This window comes from Rhinoraja longicauda, chromosome 7 (assembly GCF_053455715.1).
Source record: "Rhinoraja longicauda isolate Sanriku21f chromosome 7, sRhiLon1.1, whole genome shotgun sequence".
NCBI lineage: Eukaryota > Metazoa > Chordata > Chondrichthyes > Rajiformes > Arhynchobatidae > Rhinoraja > Rhinoraja longicauda.
The window spans coordinates 65784645-65802241 of record NC_135959.1 but is presented as its reverse complement, the minus strand read 5'-3'; the positions used below and the strand labels follow the sequence as shown (position 1 = coordinate 65802241).

The 17597-nt window shown below is 44.2% G+C and overlaps 1 protein-coding gene across 3 annotated transcripts in view; it reads right to left on the bottom strand.

The window, feature by feature from the left end:
- Nucleotides 1-13413, bottom strand: part of LOC144595346 (protocadherin-17-like) — a 104755-nt gene extending 91342 nt beyond the window's left edge. The window contains exon 1 of one of the 3 annotated variants that reach the window (XM_078402750.1): nt 9802-13413. In XM_078402750.1, coding sequence (XP_078258876.1) covers nt 9802-12279 — 2478 coding nt within the window. In that variant the 5' untranslated portion in view covers nt 12280-13413. The remainder of the gene's footprint in view (nt 1-9801) is intronic. The other 2 variants (XM_078402748.1, XM_078402747.1) reach the window with 2 other exon arrangements.
- Nucleotides 13414-17597: the final 4184 nt, after the last annotated feature.

The window sequence follows — 17597 nt, the reverse complement described above, 5'->3', positions numbered from 1 at the left end:
AAGATCACCAGAGAAGCTTGTAAGAGAGAATAAGTTACTGGAAAATAAATACGGGAATTGAATTGATGTGGTTGCTCTGATCGCCAGCAAAGACTTCACAGGTCGAAAGGGCTTCTGTGCTACAAGCAAATCAGAGAATTAATGAAAAAGTATACACGTGCACAGCACACTTCTTAAAGGACAAAGTCCAAAATACAATACGAATAAGCACTAAATTTGGAGGGTAGTTTGTGTTAAAATAAGTCACACTTGTGTGGTGGTGCAATGCATTGCCAGTGCAGTCAGGGGTCTGTGATGCTAACCGGCATAGACACAATTAAATTCATGGAAATAAACTATTTCATTGCTTAACACTGTATTTCCCGATTTTGCACAAATTGCCAACTATTCTTCAAAATATATAATTTAAGTAGATGGCAATTGGGATTATTTCTAAAAAAGAATTAACCTATTAATCATGTTTCATCCTGCCTTGACATCGGATATTGCTTTTTTTTTCAATGAGACATTCAAAACATCCTTGAAGCATTTTCTTTATCTTCCTGAAAATCTCTGACCTTGACTGGTTGAGTTTGATCTGAGCCTTAATGCTGGGGTGTGAGCCTTACATATGTAACAATAATGTGCAATTGATAGTGTAAAGCATCTCAATATACCACAAAAACAGATTCAAAACAATTGAGCCAATAAGACAGTGCAGGTTGGTATTAAGAAGCATCTTTAAAAAGGTTAAATTATTTTGGTCGGGGTTTCCAAAATTTAGCAACTAAACAATTGAAGACAGACATGCCTGGAAATGGTGAATGATGAAATTTGGGAATTAACTGATAACATGCAAGGCTGCAAAATGCTATGCTTGTAGTCTATACCTTGCAGCTGGAGCATGTTTAATAATTTGGTTTAGTTATACTGTATACTGAACTACATCTGCCTGCAAAGTGCACTCTGCCTATTAGAACAGAACTTTATTTGGAAGTGACCCAGAAACAGACCATTTTACCCCTTTAACGAAACTCAGTTTCTTGATCATTTGATAATCTTAACCGATAATTAATAACCTTCTTACAAATTAAACAAGACCTTTAGTGCAGTGATGCCTGGGTTATTTAATATGGAATATGCTGGCAAGTACAGCTAGTTCTGCTACAATGTGTTTCCTTTCTGTGAAGTGGATATAATGTGATTTTGATTAGGAACCAGAGAACTACTTCAAATTGACTTTGACACGCAGAATAAAACCTGTTTTGGAACAGAAATTTTGATATATAAGCTCTCTGCAGCAAAAAGGCAGTATTGCTCTTATGAGCACAGTTTTGTCAGATTCATGGAGAAACACATAACTTCGGATGGTGGTTGACAAAAAAAAGACACAAAGTGCTGGAATAACTCAGCGGGTCATGCAGCATCGAGAACATGGTTAGGCGATGTTTCGGGTTGGGTCTCTTCTTCAGAATGATTGTGGTGGGAGGGGGACAAAGAGAGCTGGAAAGGAGGAGAGGTAAGACAAGTTATAGGTGGATACTGGTGAAGGGGAATGTTTAAGAAAATAACTGCAGATGCTGGTACAAATCGATTTATTCACAAAATGCTGGAGTAACTCAGCAGGTCAGGCAGCATCTCGGGAGAGAAGGAATGGGTGATGTTTCGGGTCGAGACCCTTCTGAAGAAGAGTCTCGACCTGCAACGTCACCCATTCCTTCTCTCCCGAGATGCTGCCTGACCTGCTGAGTTACTCCAGCATTTTGTGAATAAATCGAAGGGGAATGTTTGTTAGGTAAATACTTTGACGAAGAGACAAAGGCTAGAGATGAAAAGACAAGGATAAAAGAAGTGTGAATTGTGAATCCAGCGGAAGGAATATAAGTGGAAGGGCAGGGGATAAATGGGTGCATGTCCAGATGTGGCACATGAAAATGGGGAGGAGGGAAGAAGAGGATTGAAGTTAGTTACCTAAAATTGGAGAATTTAATGTTCATACCACAGGGTTGTAAGCTATCTGAGCAATATATGAGATGCTGTTCCTCCAGTTGTGTGTGGCCTCACTCTGGCATTGGAGGAGGCCAAGAACAGAAAGATCAGTATGTCAGTATGGGAATGGTGAGTTAGCAACCAGGAGATCCTCTCTTCCCTTTGGCCCACTTGGACGCACACCCATTTCTCCCTTCTGCCTCCTCTTCCACCTATATTCCTTCCTCTGGCTTCACAGTTCACACTTCTTCTATCCTCATCCTTGTGCCTTTTCATCTCTGGCCTTTGTCCAATCATATGCTTATCAAAAACCCTCACCTGTATCCACCTATAACTTGCCAGTATTTGTCCTGCCCCTCCACCTTCCAGCTTTCTCTTTCCTCTAATCCACCACCACAATCATTCTGAAGCCAGGTTCCAACCCGAAATGTCACCTATCCATGTTCTCCAGAGATGCTGCCTGACCTGCCAAGTTACTCCAGCACTTTGTGTGTCTTTGTCAATTTCACCGCATGTAGCCATTGAGTTGATAAGCAATTGCTCCTATTGGCACCCGTGCAATGATACTCGACTGAACAATGTAACAGAGTCTTCAGTATTTTTAGCTTGCTGTAACAAAAATAAACTTAAAGCTATTAAAAAGCCTGTATTTTTGAAATCCAACTGGGAAAAACTTTGCAATTGCAAGCCTGAAACTTTCTCACCCTAAATACCATTTTCCCCATTGACATTTATTTTTCTAACGTGATTTATTGTAACCAGGCTTCTGAGGAACACAACTGCTGCTTTAAAGCAGAACTACCTTGCACAGGAACAGGAGAAAAGGTCAGAGGAATGTATGGCTAAAGAGATGATGTTCCAATTCTGGATCATTGGGATCATTCCTGGGGAAGGTGGGACCTGTACCAGATGGGCAAGTTACACTTGAACCAGCGTAGGTTCAACCTACTTGCAGGTGGAATTGCTACTGCTATTAGAGAGGGTTTAAAATAATTTGACAGGAGAATTGGACACAAAGCAGATGGATTATTGGGGGAAGTACAGTCAAATATAAAAAAGAAAATGATGCAATCAAGCAGGCAAACCATACATTGGCATGACACGGTTAAACTGACTCTCTAGCTCTCTTTTAACGCCAGGAGTTGACTAGTAAAGCAGATAGACGCTAAGCATTAATTAGCACAGAAAAATATGATGCTTTTGCGATGACAGAAACATGGTTGAAAGTGGAGCAGGACTTCAACTCAACATTTCAATTTTTTTGCGATGAAAGAGACATGGTTGAACGTGGAGCAGGACTGGCAACTCAATCATCACTTAGTCATACAGCACAGAAAAAGCCCATCTCACCCACGACAACCAAGATGCCCTATCTAAGCTCGTCTCATTTCCCTGTGTTAAGCCCATATCTCTTTGAATCTTTCATCCATGTACATGTCCAAATGCCTTTTGAATGTGGTTATTGTACCGGCCTCAACTACTTCCTCTGGCAGCTTGTACCATACACTCATCACCCTACTGTGAAAGAGTTGCCTCTTCTATTAAATTAAATTACAATCTATAACCTCTGTGATTCCACTAACCTGGGAAAATGTGCATTCACACTATCTATTCCCTCAGGATTTTATGCGTGTGAATATGATCAGCTTTAGCCTCCAAGGAATAAAGTCCTAGCCTGCCCAACCTCTCCTTACAACTCAGGCCCTTGAGACCAGGCACCGCACGATGGCAGCCTCGCCAACAGTCTGTCTCGTCCTTTTCTTCTTTTGTTGTTTTTAGTTAGTTGTTAAATGTATGTTTTAGTGTTTCTTTAGTTTTGTATTATGTGGGGGGTAGGGGAAACTTTTTTTATCTCTTTCCTCGACGGAGATGCGACTTTTTCGGTATTGCATCTCCGTCCGCACTGCGGCCTAACATCGTGGAGCTGGCGGTCCCTTTACTGGGGATCGCCTTTTAGGAGCTCCAATCTCACCAGCCTGCGGACGTAACATTGTGGAGCTTGCGATCCCTTTGTCAGGGATCGTCTTCAGGAGCTCCAACCGCAGGAGCTTCGACCGCCCAGATCGCGGGAGCTTCGATCGCCCCGACGCGGGATCTTCGATTGCCGGCTGCGGGAGCTTCGATCGCCCTGACTGCGGATGGTTCGACTGCCCCGACCGCGGGGAAAAAAGGAGGGAAAATGATAATACGTTATTGCCTTCCATCACAGTGCGCTGTGGTGGATGTTTATGTTAATTTTTATGTCGTTGTGTGTCTTGCTGCTTTTTTGGTATGACGGTATGGCAAATCAAATTCCTTGTATGTTCTTACATAATTGGCTAATAAATTCTTTGTGTCCCGAATCTTGTATAAATATTTTCTGCACTCTTTCCAGCTTAACGACATCCCGCCTATAGCACAGTGAGCAAAACTGAACATAATATTCACACTGCGACTTAATCAATGTCTTAAACAACTCTAACATACGTCCCTACTTCAGTTTCTACTACAAATCTAATGATTCCCAGATATCTGGACTACACTTCCTCCCATCCCCCTCTTGGAAAGATAATACCTCCAACTCTCAACTCCTCTGCCATCGTTCCATCCGCTCCCAAGGTGAGGCTTTCCAATTGAGGACATCCGAGATGACCTCATTCTTTAGTGACTGTGGATTCCCCCCGGCTGTTATAGATGAATCCCTCACCCACATCTCCACTGTGTCCCACAGATCTGCTCTCACTCCCCCTCCCCCTCTCCAGGATGCAAAAAGATAGTTCCCCTGGCCCTCACCTTTCACCCCACCAGCCTCTGCATCCAAAACATCCTCCTCCTACACTTCCATTTCTTCCAACATGATCTCACCACTAGTCACATCTCCATCGCTTTCCGCCTTTCGCAGAGACTGCTCCCTCCACAGCTCCTTGATTCACTCATCCCTTCCCACGTTAACCACCCCCTCCCCAGAAAGTTTCCCCAGCAACCGCAGGAGATGTAACACTTGTCTCTAAACACCCTCCCTTGTCTCCTTCCAGGGACCTCAGCAGTCCCTCCAGCTGAGGCAGAGGTTCACATGCACCTCTTCTAACCTCATCTACTGCATCCATTGTCCCTGATGCGGCCTCGATGCATAGGTGAGACGAAGCGTAGACTCGCCAACCTCTTTGCTGAACACTTGCACTCGGATATACTGGTTGCTAACCATTTTAACTCCCCTTCCCTTTCCCACACTGACCTTTCTGTCCTGCGCCTCCTCCATTGGCAGAATGAGACCACATACAAACTGGAGGAACAGCGCCTCATATTCCTCTTGGGTAGCTTACAACCCAGTGGTTTGAACATTGAATTCTCCAATTTTAAGTAACTACCCCACAATAGCCTTCTTTCCCCCTCCCCTTTCTCCAACAGCCACCCCCACCCCTTCCCCCCAACCCCGCATCCCACTCCTGCCCTGGTTTGACTTCCCAAAATGCAATACATCATACTTGTCTGAATTAAACTCCATTCGCCATTCCTCAATCCATTTACCCAGCTGATCAAAATACTGCTGCAATTCTTGATAACCATCTTCACTGTCTATGATACCATTTATTTTAGTGCCATCTGCAAACTTTCTAATCATGGCTTGCACATCTGCATCAAAATCCTTGATATAAACCTCAAACAGCAATGGGCACAGCGCAGATCCCTGAGGTACACCACTAATCACAAGCCTCCAGTCTGAAAACCTTCCACCAACAGCCTTTGCTTCCTACCATAAAGCTTCTTATCATCTGTAAAGATGGGTACTTGATGGTCAGCCTGGCCACAGTGAACTGAGGGGCCTGTTTATAAGCAGTATAATTGTTAGACTCTGTGACATTCTGGCTCAGGTGTCAATGCCATACAATGAATAATGTGCTTTGGAAAGATAAGAAGATTAGCATTAGTACTCCAAATTTAATTACATGATTTAAACATCTGCAAATTGGTTAGGATTAAAATAAATACACTACATTGCCACATTACATATTGCTATCAAATAAAGATATTAAAAGTTGTTCTGCAAAATTAGTTTTATTTGTAAATGTTAAATGTAGTTATATTTAACAATGCGGAACCTATCTACAGTATTTGAACACTTACTTATGAAATAGCAACTTACGTGATTTAAGTGTTTTTCTTTCTATATGTGTTCAGTTTGGTCTGTAACATCGTTCCCTTGAGAAGAAATAACGTTATAACCTGTGCAAATGTTCTGATTGAAGGGGACATTGTGTCCATTTTCTTCTTACCTGTTTTGTTTTTAATTTTAAAATTCTGAAAGTGTGTGAGCTGCCGAAATATTTTGTAGAACGTACATTAAGATGCTATGATGGCCATTATGCTTTCTCAATAACAGTACCTACTCTGAAAATTTCACTAATAAATCTTGACAAAATTTACTGTTCCGTTTATCCCTGGGCATGTTGAATATATAGCAGAAAAATGATCTTAACCTGGCAGAATTTTTGCTTTGTGTGACCATGGGTTTTGCAGAGAAGTAGGAAAGACTAACATTTGCACGGTGGGTGGGAATCCTTTTTGATCATTGTGCATTGCAACAGCCAACTACTGAAGCAGTCCTATTGTCATACTGACAGTCTATATTCTCTAGGTGATGGTCACATCTGCGATAATATTCTTCATCTATCCACTTTTGTATGTAGTTCCTTCCTTTAGTAATCATTAGTAAAGCAGCAGAGCGAGATTTCCTCTTTTTTGAAAAGTTCATACTTTCGACTGCAGCCTTCCCTATAACAGAACAGTGGCACTGTTCAAATTGTACTTCCCTGGAGGCAAGGTGCTTTAGCATATCTTGAGAATGTTGAAATAAAATAACATAAAACATAAAATAAAATAAAGTGATTTTGAAATTAAAAAATCATTTAAAATAAAACAACTCCAGGATAAATCAGAGATGACCAGATGGTACATGTGTAGGAAGGAACTGCAGATGCTGGTTTATACTGAAGATAGACACAAAATGCTAGAGTAACTCAGCGGGACAGGCAACGTCTCTGGAGAGATGGAATGGATGACGTTTCTGGTCGGCTGAAGAAGGATCTTGACCCGAAACGTCACCCATTCCTTCTCTCCAGAGATGCTGCCTGACCTGCTGAGTTACTCCAGCATTTTGTGTTTACCAAAATGCACATGATCTGTTCCATGATGAAGGGGAGCAGGATCATAACTAGTCAACTGATAAAGGTTGTATGGATAACAAAGGTTGGACAGCTGATTATTGTTGATTTTGCCAGTAAAACAGGTAAACCCAGCCAGTGCATTTATTATTCCTATGAAAAAATATATTTTAGATTTTGTACCATGACAACATTCTCACCTCTGGATTGGAAGTTTGTCGGTTGAAGTCACATTTCAAATGAATATAAGTACAAAATCTAAAATATATTTTTTCATAGGAATAATAAATGCACTGGCAGAAATTCCACTTTGGGTGGAGTTGTTCTCTCTCCTAGAAGATGTAAAAGATCTCCTGATACTATTTCAAAGATGCTCAGGATAGTTCTCCTTCGTTCCTAGGCCATTTTTTTTTTTAAAACACTGATAAAACCGATTATCAGATGTAATCTCTTTATTATTTGTGATGGTGAGAGATGGACTTAACTATCCTGTTTCCAATAGGAGTACTTCTTTTTTTTCATTTTTTACGGACAGTAAAATGGTTTGGAATGTCTTGATGCGCAGGAAGGGCTCATGTTGTTGATCTCCCCGTGGTCAACTGACCTCAGTCAGGCGAACGACAACAAACAGAGACAGCAGAAGCAGCTTCATAACTTCTGCTGCCTCAAACGCAAGAAGAAGATGCGCAGGAAGGAACTGCAGATGCTGGTTTAAACCGCGGATAGACACAAAAAGCTGGAGGGACTCAGTGGGATAGGCAGCATCTCTGGAGCGAAAGAATGGGTGACGTTTTGGGTCGAGACCCTTCTTCAGACTGGGTCTTGATGTCTTGATGTTCTGAAAGGCTCAATATTTACTTCTACAATTCATTTACTTTCAAGATACATCAAACAATACTGAATTGTTTTAAAGATAACTCTGACAGAGGTCTTTCCACAGAGCAACTTTGTGAGTAATAAATTACTCAACCATTTGTTCCACAGTTTGTACGCCATGCTGTGGCTACATTTTGAGGTAAGCTTTGCCTTTATTATAACTCACTTGTAAAAATTCTTGCAGGGCAATACAGAAGTAACAAATTGAATTATCATCGAGAGATTTTAATCATTAAGAAATCTCAATTCAATCATGGGCTTTTCAAAATCTCTAATCAGTTTAGGGTGGTGTTTATGTAATTATGGAGTTTATGAATTTAAATGTGTCTAGATTCTAAGAGTGGGTGAAAAAATTGTATATACTTATGCGACAGATGATACAGAGACTCCAAAGGTGCAAATGTTAATGCAATAGTAATTTATGCTCATATTTTCAAATATTGTAGTAATTAAAACATAGGTTGGCAAGCAGTTATAAACAAGCACCTCATTGTCTAAAGTGGACTGATGTACAGAGGGCATTTTTGAATTGAAGAAATATGAGCTTAAATTATTACTTATAAGAACTGATCAATGACATAATCCACATTGCTCCAGATGAGTATATTTCTGTAAATTATATGACTAATTTAATGTGAATCATTGCACTGAATTACCATATTTACATGAATATAGCTCATCTTATAATAAAGTCAATGTAAATATGTGCAAGTTAAATTTCTATTCGCAGTTGATAAAAGACAAACCGTTGAAAATTATTCATGTCATTTAGAGAGGAGAGCCACTGTACTTACAGAGTCAGCCCTGCATGTGATTCCAGTCTCACACCAATTATACTGATTTTCAACTTTCTTTACAGATGACTAACTGGCCAATTATTGATACTGCTATCATGCCAGAAAACAAAAAATGGAAGGGCGAATGGAACCTAATTCTTTTCAAAGAACATCCAGAATATCATAACGCTAAATTAACCACAAGGTTCCAAAAAGTAATGTCTCTCGATGTATTCAAGTTTCTTCTACCGATTCAGTTATTTTGTGATAAATACTGTTTCCTCGCGAGTCCCCAGGGTTTAAATATTAAAGATTATTTTGCATGATGCTACAAACATAACGCTGCTACAAACTGCTAGTGAATAATTCTAAAATTAACGCTGAACGAACTGTTGGAATATCACCCAGCGTTTTAAAATAGATGCCTTTATCATTCCACATCGGTACTCCATATTCTATCAGAGAAACTACCATGTCTTCTTCATCTATAAAACTGAACAACTACAGATCCATTTCTTTCAAAAATCAATGCAATTCAAAGCCAGGTGATAAATACAAAATCTGTTTGCTTGTGAAAGTATGTTCTGTTGTTTATGGTTAAAACATAGGTGACCAAGTGCGAAAACTAATGATTTTCCTTTAAAAAAAAAGATGAGAAAAGACAAGCAATTTCTCTGTTTGGCTTAAATTTAGAATTGGTGCTATTGTGGGAGTTTTATCATGTCTTAGCCAACAATGAAGTAGCCAATACAAATCCTATGCTGTCCGACTTTAGTCATAAATCTCTATGCAGATCAATAACGGCGTCAATGCGCTTCACGCGAGGGAACATATTGCATTACAGAAATATTGACTTATAATAAGTGTAATAAGCACGGAGCACATTGGCCAACTCTTGGAGACGCACGGTACAAATTGGTCAACAACTTTCTAAAAGCAACAGGTGGTAGTTGAGATCAAGAATGACACTGTGTTCAGTGTGCGTCTGTCTGTCTGTCTGTCTGTCTGTGTGTGGTGTGGGTGCGTGTGTGTGAATTTACCTGAATCAGTGACATTCTTGTAGAGGTTACGTCGGCCGGATTTGAGCCCTGTCCGGAGAAAGTGTTACAGACCCCATGGCCCTGGGGGACGGTGAGCTTGTTGGAGGTGGGCTTCAAGTACATGACTTCTGAGCGGGGGGAGCTGAGCGGCAGGCGCGTCTGGTAATCGAAATAAATGGGAGAAGAGGCCAGGGAGGGGCTGCTCACCACGTTCATGACATCCCTCTCCTCCACCTCGCTCTGGACCAACATAATGTCGTTCTTGTTGATCTTCTTCTTCTTGCCGCCCTTGCCCAGGTGCGGGTGCGAGTACTCGGCGATCCTGCAGTTATAAGTCCGGATCTCCTTGTTCTCCCTCCTGCACTTGACGGCGATGGTGACCATGGAGGTGAGCAGGATGACCGAGATGGAGCTGAGGGTGACGATGAGGGGCAGCGACATGTCCCAGTGGCCCTGCTCCCGCGGCACCCGCTGCTGCTCGTCCTTGGGAGCGGCCCCGGCGTAGGCGGCGATCACCAGGCGGGCCACGGCCGAGAGAGGCGGCTTGCCGTGGTCGGACACCTTCACCACCAGCTCGGTGGCGGCCGCGGCGCCCTGCGACCACAGCGAGCGGGCGGTGCGCAGCTCGCCGCTGCTGGCGTCCATGTCGAAGAGGTGCTGCTCGTTGCCCTCGGCGATCTGGTAGGAGAGGCGGCCGCTGTCGCCGTGGTCGCTGTCCACGGCCCGCACGGTGGCCACCAGGTAGCCCAGGCCCGCGTTGCGCGGCACCTGCACCTCGGCCGTGTCGTTGTGCAGCGCCGGCAGCACGATGACGGGCGCGTTGTCGTTGACATCCAGCACCGTGACCCGCACCGTGCAGTTGGTGGCGAGCGGCGGCGAGCCCGAGTCCTTGGCCACCACTTTGAACTCGAAGGCCTTGGTGTGCTCGTAGTTGAAGGAGCGCAGCGCGTAGATGGCGCCCTTGGACGGGTTGACGGAGACGAAGGTGTAGACGGACACGTCGGCCACGCGCGCGGGCAGGATGGAGTAGGCCACGCTGCCGTTGGGGCCTAGGTCGGGGTCGTGTGCCAGCACCGAGCCCAGGTACTCGCCGGGGATGTTGTTCTCGGGCACCTGCAGCACGTACACGGGCTTGGTGAAGCGGGGCGCGTTGTCGTTCTCGTCGGCCACGCGCACCGTGAACGAGCGGCTGGCGTTGAGCGGCGGCGAGCCGTTGTCACGGGCCACGATGGTCAGGTTGTACTCGTCGGCCGCCTCGCGGTCGAAGGGGCGCTCGCTCAGCACGGTGTAGAAGTTGTCGTAGTTCTCCTCCAGGCGGAAGGGCCCGCTGCCCAGCACCCGGCACTGCAGCTGCCCGTTACGGCCCGAGTCGCGGTCGGTGGCCTTGACCAACGCCAGCATGGTGCCGGGAGGAGCCGCCTCACTCACCGGGCCCTGGTGCACCGACACCAGGCTGAGGGTGGGCGCGTTGTCGTTCACGTCCAGCACCCTGACCGACACCTTGCAGTGGGCGGGGATGGAGTTGGGCCCCAGGTCTCTGGCCTGCACGTCGATGTCGTAGATGCTGCTCTCCTCGTAGTCGAGGGCGGCGCGCAGGCGGATGACCCCGGAGCGCGGCTCGATGGAGAAGAGCTGCCCGATGCGCTCGCTGGCGAACGTGCTGAAGGAGTAGACCACCTCGCCGTTGGTGCCCTGGTCCGGGTCGGTGGCGTTCACGTCGATGATGAAGGTGCCGGCCGGCGTGTTCTCCGCCACCTCCACGCTCAGGCTGGGCTCGGCGAAGGCAGGGCTGTTGTCGTTGGTGTCCACCACCTCCACCCGCAGGCGGACCGCGCTCGACTTGGGCGGCTCGCCGCCGTCCAGCGCCGTCACCAGCAGCTCATGGCGCGGCTGCTGCTCCCTGTCGAGGGGCCGCTGGATGATCAGCTCGGGGAACTTGGTGCCGTCTCCCCTCGACTTCACCTCCAGGCCGAACAGGCGACTCGGGCTGCTCAGCTGGTAGGTCTGCAGACCGAACTGGCCGGTGTCTGGGTCGTGTGCGCTGGTCAGAGGTATCCGCGTCCCCGGAGCCGCGTTCTCGGGGATCTCCACATAGATCTGCTCGGTGGAGAAACTTGGCGCATTGTCATTGATGTCCAGGATCTCCACTTTGATCATGCACAGCTCCTTGTCGTTGGCGAAGACTTCCAGCGACACCACGCACTTGGCAACCCGCTTGCAGACGGTCTCCCGGTCGATGCGCTGCTTGGTGTAAAGTAATCCGCTCTCCCGATCCACGTCCAGCAAATGGGGAGCGGAATTTTCCAAAACCCGAAAGTTAGGCTTCCTTGGCTCCAGACTGGTCGCCAGGCGAGCATCTTTCGCGATGTTCCCGATCACCGTCCCGGGTCCTTGCTCTTCCAAGATCGTGTATTTCAAATTCTTCAAGGTCAGAACGCCAGTCCAGAGTAGAAGGAAAATCAGAACCTGCAGGTACATCCCCGGCGCTTGTTTTTCCTCTCCTCTATTTTCTTTTCTGTTGGTCTTAAACCTGTTGATTTACAGCTCGGAAAACAGACAAGCTTCCAGCGGTGTGTGAACATCGATGCACCTTGCTGCCATCATTTCCAAATCTTATTGAGTTTAACGACAAAAGAAAAGTCTCGTCACCATCTTGCGTTGTAAATCCGTGGATTCGGTAAATAGTGTTCGTGCCAAATACTTACACCCCCTCTCCCTTAAAAGACCCGAACCTTTTGCACGGCTCGTGAGAACTGGATCGGTGAAGATGCGAAATCTTGCGTCCTTCTCCCAAGTGAAATCTGTAAAATGCGGCGTAGCCCATGTACCAGTTTCAAGGCTTGCGGTGTGTTTCTTCCAATTTCATGAGATGCAGCTGCCGAGAATTTTGCATGCTGCACACACACACTCACACCGACTGGATGAATATCTGTCTCTGTGTGTACGCGCCTATCTCCACTCAAAAAAGCGGTCACAGCTGCTGTCAGTGACTCGGACAAGACAGCAAATAAAATTGACTGATTTTCCTCGACACACTCGAGCAGCAGCAGGTTTTAAATCTAAAAGCTTCCACGGGCACGTCTCGCATTTCCACGAAAGTCTCCCATCACACGGTCGGTGGCAACACAAACCTTCAGTGACACTTTAGTGAAGGCAAAAATGAATCATATCTGCCTCATGCTATCTGCGGCAGCCAGAGCTCTCCAGTGACACACACTCGCTACTTTCCCTGTTGATTCTTTCCACTTGTGATGAGCAACAGTCTTGGGTCCAGCCTGCGCTGCAGGAGAGAGGGAGAGCGGGAGGTGAGTTGGTTGGATGCGTTCTTTCGCTCTGCTTTTTGGTGTGTGTTGTTTTTTGTTGTTAAGTTGAGGGGGTGGGATTTTTTTTGTTGGTTGCTCTTTTGTGTCACTCGCAGTCGATAGACGGTTTTCAGGTGTATGAATCTCTCGCCGACACGCTCCCGGTCTCTGCCTCCTCCTTCTGCGCGCTTCGTTAAAACATAGAGTGCTCACAAGACCCAAAGCCTCTCCGGCCAATGAAGCGCCCGCGTCCTTTGGCACCGCCCAGTCCGATCACTCGGGGTTCGGCCAATGGAGCGGGGAAGTCTGGCATCAGAGCCGAGGGGTTGGAGGTGGGGAGTAAGGAACGATGCTCCAACCGAGATTGGGGGGTGGAAAGGGGGGCGGAGGTGTCCGGCAGGGGAGCGCGCCTTGCAATGCGCGCCCCCGACGGTCGCTGGCGGAGCGCGGGCACGCTCTTGCAATTGCACCCGCAATTCCTAATGAATGAATCGGTCTCCGTTTGGGGGTGATTGGAGATTTTTGTGTCACTCGCAGTCGATAGACGGTTTTCAGGTGTATCGGAACTTTTATTTTCATTTATTTTCAATCGGAAATATTAGTGACAAGAAGTACTTTTAAGGCTGACAGCACCGCGTTTAGGTAGCGACAACAAAATTGGATGTAACGTGTGAATGCTAACTCCCAACAGCGTTTAGTGTGCGTCAGTGCTGACGGCTGGAGGGGAGGGGAGGGGAGGGGGGGGGTGGATACAGTTTTACGAGGAAATATTTTTCCTGTAAATTATTGTCACAGGGTAAAATCTGGCCACTCTTTTTTAATTAATCGCTGATTTGAAGTGATGATGTGAAGAGGTAGGAGGAATGCGATCCGAGTGGGGACTGGAGAGCGATGACAATGGGCAAAGTAAATGTATCATTTATCACCGTTGTTGTACGTGCTTGAACGGCCAATGTACAATTTATACTGGACGTGACTATTACTGTATTAAAACCGATTTTTTTTTCTTGTTTGTGATCTTGTGGAAGTTTCATTTTATGTTTTATCGGATGGGAATTTGCAGTTTAGCCTACTGAGTGTAAATAACCGAATCCCAGCATTTACATTAACCTTAGCACGCAAAGTAGTTGCAAAGAACAGGTCTTGTGCGTGTACTCGAGAAGCTTAGTAGTCTGCGCTGGATCTTCATAGCGAGCTCGCGAATTCAAAAAGAATATGCAATCACACGAGTTATCCTAAAAATAGACGGTGATGGATATCGTCTCTTATCCTTTGCAAACGAAATACACCCAACCATGAATACTACACTTCCAGCTTTCAATAGCTAACGGCATTCCAATTGATTTTTAATGTGAAAAACTGATTTAGAATAGACGAGCATGAAAATGAATCCGGAATCTGGGTACAAGAGGGTTAAAAAAAAAAATCAACTGCTGAAAGAACGACATCTTCACTGACACTCGATTGGTCCCAATGTTAAACAAACCAACTCAAAACGTGCGGCAAGAACCCTGTTTTTTTTAAAAAACAATGCTATTTTGCAATCGGCTGATTTAACTTAGTGAAGGAGACGAGATTTGTAATTATTCTCAGACATGATACAAGGCAAACGCGATTGAGCAGTTTCCCTGGCATGCTTACTTCAGGACATCGATTTTATCCCGTTCCTGACAACAGATTTAGTTTTCGCTGTTGAAAGGTGTAGCGGAGAGCGACAAATCTACCATCATTAAATAGCACGGTATTCTGAATGGGGTGGCTGTTATCCTTTGCCATTCGAACCGCTGAGAGTTAGAATTTTATTTCACTGATACTTAAAAAAAACACGTCTTGTGTATATTGTGAAGAAAATAACAGATATCAGCGAGAGATTGGTAGGATGCTTGGGCATTTTAAAAATTCATCTTGATGGATTGTTACAATGAGACATGATTGGTTTACAAACTAACTGTTACATGTTACAAATTAACTGCTAATGTGTTACACCCAAAGTCCATTTAACTCATACAACTCATTAGACCATGGAAACGGGAATTTGGAAACCAGCGTATGTTTCTTTAAAATTCTAAAGCCAGCAAACATCCTCGCCAGAAAATTAATCACGAATTTAAATGTTTAGGATTTAAAGGTCACAATTTTTTCCCCAGGAATTCGTGCCCCAGAGACTTCCCTTTCTTAAACGTTACGTTGCGTCTGCAATATGTAAATATTCAGCGAAATATTCATTTTGTAGTATTTTTTAATAATGATGGTGGATTGTAAAAGTTTGACTTTTTTAAAGACGCAATAAATCAATTAATGATACATTAATAATGATGATCCCTGATTAATAAGGATGACATAAGATTAAGGTAGGCATATCAATCAAAAATAAAGGACTGTTTACTGCTCTTTTCTGTGGAAGGGATCCCCAGATTTAACTGACAGAAGTCTGAAGAATTATAAAGGGATTCCAGAGGTTTGCTTTGCTATGGATTTTTCCATATGGTGGAGAGTCCTTAACTGGGAGCAAATATTCAGGATACCGGCCAATTTAATTCAATACATTATTCAGTAGAAAATGATTTACTTAGTATACTCATCTAGTGAGAATGATGAACTGGCTATCACACGGAGTGTTTGAGACACAACTGCATTTAAGAGGAAATTACATAAAATTGGAATAAAATTATACTGAGAGGATGAGGTGTAATAAAGTGAAAGCACAATTTTGTAGAGCATAATCATGAATATGTTGAAATGAAAAGCCATTATGTGTAATGTAATTTTAAATGACCAACATTTACTTATAAAAATTATTAACTTTTACATTCTTCATCCATATACTTCCAGAAATGAGTGTCATTTGCTGCTTTGTTCAGTCCATTGAATGTTATGAATGGCTGCTAGCCATGCAAACATTGGAGTACCTCCTCTTACAATCAGCCCTTGCTGGCCTATGTCAGCTGCGACTCAATGCAAATGGTCTAGCTGCTGACTTCCATTCCAGAGAAACTGGAAAATAAAGAAGGTAGCTTGGATTTGTACAGTTTATTCACATCATCAAAATAACCCACAAAACAAGTTCTGGACTATAACCTTTTTAAACAACAATGTTATAGGAAAAGTACCACATTTTTAACCATAATTTTGTGGTGATATCTAGATCCCATGTCAGGATAACATCAATGTATGCTATGTTTTGGCCAACATTTTCCACACAACTATATAACAAACATCTATCACCTAAGATAGACACAATATGCTGGAGTAACTCAGCGGGTCAGGTGGCATCTCTGGAGAAAAGAAATAGGTGACGTTTCTATTCCTTTTCTCCAGTTGCTGCCGAACCCACTGAGTTATTCCAACATTTTGTGTCTCTCTTTGGTGTCAACCAGCATCTGCCGTTCCTTCCTACACATCGGTATCACCTAGTTGTGATTGGTGTGTGCTCAACTAAATGTAGTTCAAACTATCCGTGACTAAACACAATTTTGTTGGATAGCGCCATTATCCAATACCTTGATGGAGGTTTTAAACTAGAGTGGCAGTGGTTGGGGTCCAAAGTGGCAGGTCAAATGAAGGGATTGACAAAAAGGCAGGGGCTATGATATGTTCGTCTGAAAGGAAGGACAATCGGGGATAGATTAATTATCATGACAAGGCTGATGGGGTGAAGTATGTTTATTTCATTGCAAGTATTAGGGTAAAGTGGGCGACCTTACTGCCTGGATAAATGCATCGAACTATAATGTGCATACTTGGTTGCAAAAAAGACATGACTGGCAACTCAATGTTCCAAGCTTTTCAAATGTGATAGGGAGATAAACTAGGTAGAAGGATTGCATAGCTAATCAGGGACAGTGTCATAGCTGCACTCAGAGAGGACATACTGGAGGGTTCAGCCAATGAGGCAAGGTGAGTAGAGTTCAAAAATACCAAAGGTGCAATCATTCCGATGGGTTTATATGATAGTTCTCCCAAAAGCCAGTAGAAAATGGAGGAACAGATATGTGGGCAGATTTTGGAAATATATAAAAGCAACAGTGGGTAGTTTTAAGTTTGCCAATATTCACCAGGACATCTTTTGTGCAAGAGGCTTAGATAGGGCAAAATTTGCTTGGTGCACCCAGGAAGGTTTCTTGTAAAGAGTATTTGCATGGTTCAATTAGGTGAGGGACCACATTAGATTTTGCATTGAAAACGAGACTAGCCAGGTGGCTGGTGTTTCAACGGGAGAGCATGTTGGAATAGTAATCATACCTACATATGTTTTAAGGTAGTTATGAATAAGTAATAGTCTGGAGCTTGGGAGAAATGTCTAAGTTAGGGTAAGGCAAATTTAAACATCATTAGGAAGGAGCTAGGGAGAAGCCATGATGTTACATGTGGGAGTCATTTAAAGATCAGCTGATCAATGTTCAGGACCAACATATTCCAATCGGGGAGAGACAAGTAAGGCAAGGTAATGGATCCTTAGGTGATGAGGGATCTGATCAAAAAGAAAAAGTAAGC